This window comes from Lipotes vexillifer, unplaced genomic scaffold (genome assembly GCF_000442215.2).
Source record: "Lipotes vexillifer unplaced genomic scaffold, Lipotes_vexillifer_v1.1 scaffold914, whole genome shotgun sequence".
Classification (NCBI taxonomy): Eukaryota; Metazoa; Chordata; class Mammalia; order Artiodactyla; family Lipotidae; genus Lipotes; species Lipotes vexillifer.
In genome coordinates, this window is record NW_006780388.1 from 4,195,641 (window position 1) to 4,198,969 (window position 3,329).

A 3,329-nucleotide genomic window follows, 5' to 3' on the forward strand; every position below is an offset into this window, starting at 1 on the left:
TTTCCCTACTCTTTGTGACACCTACAGGGCTGGCATTTGGGAAGGCTGAGAGGCTCACCTGGGAGCAGGTCTCCTGAGTCTGCTCCCTGAGCTGTGTTGTCTCTGGTCGGGAGGCCGGGGGGAGGAGGAGGCTTATGTCTTTGAGGCCTTCTAGGCTAGCGTGTCCCTTTGCCTTTGGTCCCTTGGTCCCTGGTTTGGGATATGACGACCTGTGAACCGTGGAGTTATGGTTGTGTGTGCGGTGTGTCTGGAATAAACACCAGCAACTTGGGCAGGGTCTGGGGAGAAGCTGACCTCTGGGTGGGCAACTGGGTCCCCAGGTGGGGACTGGTTCATGCAACTCCACATGCCTAGTCTCCCCTCTAGTGTGTGGGGAGAAGCAGCAACGCTCACCAAGTTTCTTGGCCCCTCAGCTCTCCAAGAGGGTGAAGAAGGTGTGGAAGCCCCAGCTGTTCCAGCGTGAGCTTTACAGTGAGATCCTGGACACCAGGTTCACCGTGACCGTGACCATGCGCACCCTGGACCTCATCGACGAGGCCTATGGGTTTGACTTCTACATTCTCAAGGCAAGCAGATCTGCACCACGCTGGGGTTCCTTGTGAGATGTAAACGGGACCATGTCCCTTTCTGGGCAGCCCCAGTGGGAGTCCATCACTGTGGACGGCCATCTTGCCCATGTGGCCAAGGGAGCACAGCTGCCTCCTTCTCTGCTCTTAGACCTTCCTCGCCTCCGGTCTGGGTGCTGGGGCTGCCCACCTGGCCTAAAGTGCTCCACCAGGCTGGCCTGGGGGCTGCCAGCTGCTGGGGAGGAAGCTGGAACGGCCGGCTGGTGGGGTGGGCAGGGCCCTGCCCGCAGCACCTGGTCCCATGCAGAGACTCTTGCCAGACCCCGAAGGAGGACCTGTGCTCCAAGTTTGGGATGGACCTGAAGCGAGGGATGCTGCTGCGGCTCGCCCGACAGGACCCCCAGCTGCACCCAGATGACCCCGACAGGAGGGCAGCCATCTACGACAAGTACAAGGTCAGGGCTCCAGCCTTTACTTACTGCTCCTCGTGGGCCCCCCTGGCCGGCTGCCTGACCCTGACCTCACCTGCGAGCCCGTCTCTGTCTGCCCAGGCGTTTGTCATCCCGGAGGCAGAAGCCGAGTGGGTTGGCCTGACGCTGGACGAGGCCGTGGAGAAGCAGAGGCTCCTGGAAGAGAAGGTGAGCGTGTGTGAGCACCAGCTACCCTGCCCTCTCAGGAGTGGGCACAGCTGCCAAGCAGCAGCCCCTGGGGTGCGTTGACAGGGGCACTGGGTGGGCTTGGGGAGGCACTGCTGCCCAGCGGTAGCCATGGGCTGTGGTCTCCGCGTGGCCCACTCCCTCCCCTCCAGGTCCTGACTCTCTCCTGCCCCCAGTGGCTGGTTTCATGGATGGGAAGATGGATAAGAGCTGGATGCTTGGCACCATCGATTTCTGTGGCCACCTAGTATTCCCCAGGGTCTGCCCAGTACTGCACTGAGGCCTTTTGTGTCTGTCCCCTAGAGGAGTCTTTAGCGTGTGATAGCTGCCAGGACAGGGGGCCCGTTGCAGCTGCTGCCCCTTCTCTCTGCCCGGAGTCTCTGCAGCCAAGGCCCCTGCGGCCCCTCTCCCACGAACAGAACACTGTCCTCTGGGCTGGGGTCTAGCGGATGGCAAGTAGCCTTGCTTGACCCCGTGGCCAAGCCGGAGGGGCCTGGTCCTCTCATGCTCGATTCCTCTCGGTGTCTGGTCAGGAGCTGGATCCCCACCCTCCCCAGAGCGCCTCACTGTGACCTGCCTTGTCTCTCTAGGACCCCGTTCCTCTGTTCAAGGTCTACGTGGAAGAGCTGATCGAGCAGCTTCAGCAGCAAGCGCTGTCTGAGCCGGCAGTGATGCAGAAGAGAGCCAGCAGGACGTAGCCGCGCTGGGACCTGGACCTGGCAACCAGGCTCAGCACCCTGCCCCCTTTGGCACCGTGGACAGAGCCTGGGGTGGTGGTGAGGGCCACCCATGGTCGTGTGTGCTGGCCATGCAGCTCCCGGGTGGGGTGGGCTTTGTGGAGGCCCCAGGAGGTCTCTTGTCCCAGGATCCCCAGAGGCCAGGGGCCCTCTCGCTGCCTCTGTCCCCCTCTCCCCGCAGTGGAGGCCCTGCCAAGGCAGGTCACCACCCTCGGGGGACAGTGTGAGTAAAGTCTGAGCTGGGCTGTGTGTGTGCTGCTTTGCTTAGAGGATCAGGCTCACCCTATGCCTCAGAGACCCAGGACGCAGCTGAGGTGGGTGGTGGTCCCTAGGTGTGCAAGGTTTTGGTGATTTTCTCTTCTTTGGGAGAACCCAGCATTGTGGGAGGCATCCTAGGATAGAGTAGGACTGTGCTCGCTCCTGCTTATTGCACATTGCCTGGAACGTTCTCTAGAGCAGAGACCTGGTGCTATGCTCTGGCTCTGGGAGTGGCTGTATGGTGTCTGCACCAGCACTGCCTTTGGGGTGGCGAGCACCCCCCCAGCTCTGGGAGATGCAGGGGCTCCAGAAGGTGCTGCTGGTGCCAGTGTCTCGCAGGGAAGGCCTTGAGTCTGGAGCTTCTGTTAGCACCTCCCTGTCACAGTCCAAAAGGAGGCAGAAGTGACATGGCCTGTGGGGCCTGTGACACAGATGTTCTCTCTTCAGCTGACCCAGACCTGAACTTGGGTGGGGATGTGGCCCCCAATGGGAGACTGGACCACGCATCTGAGGCCTTTCCTGCTCTGAGATTTGGGGGTGGCATGACCCTCTTTGCTGACCCTACCTGGAAGTCCTGAGCACTGAGACCCATTTGGGTCTCTCTGAGAGGACACAGGTGGATTCCCCTGACCTTGTCCTGGCAACTGACTGAGGGGCACCAGGCTCCCCTGAGGGAGCCGTGGGAGTGATGCCACCTGGGCTGTGCTTATGGGGTGGGAGGCCATAGGGAGCATGCAGCTGGCCAGTGGGCATGGCTGCAAGAGGGCCCTGGAGGCTCCATGGCTTGCAAGGAGGTCATCCAGGATTGGGGGCTGCCTCGGGGTCAGAGCCCTGGGGGGAATGCCCCAGAGGTCACCAGTCCCAGTCTCCTCCGGGGACGCCTTGAGACCCCACGTGTCCTCATCCCTATTCTCTGACCGTTTTAATTTTTTAAGAATTTTACCAAAAGCTGATGATGTCCAGCTCACGCCTGGCCCGGCTCTGTGGGCTGGCAACGCCCAGCCCAGTTGTCTGACTGCTGGTGCTCTGGGTGGGCCAGTCTCCCCAGCTTCCACCTCCTGGTTCCCTCCCACATTCAGGATCCCCTTTCTGTGCCCCGCCCCCCTTCCCCC

At 61.5% G+C, this 3,329-nt stretch overlaps 1 protein-coding gene across 1 annotated transcript in view; it reads left to right on the plus strand.

Moving 5' to 3' along the window:
* The window catches only part of MRPL28 (mitochondrial ribosomal protein L28), a 2,892-nt gene extending 693 nt beyond the window's left edge, over positions 1-2,199 (plus strand). Inside the window, exons 2-5 of the mRNA XM_007453626.1 lie at positions 414-566; positions 887-1,021; positions 1,118-1,204; positions 1,813-2,199. Of these exons, the coding sequence (XP_007453688.1) occupies positions 414-566; positions 887-1,021; positions 1,118-1,204; positions 1,813-1,920 (483 nt within the window). The 3' untranslated portion in view covers positions 1,921-2,199. The remainder of the gene's footprint in view (positions 1-413; positions 567-886; positions 1,022-1,117; positions 1,205-1,812) is intronic.
* Positions 2,200-3,329: the final 1,130 nt, after the last annotated feature.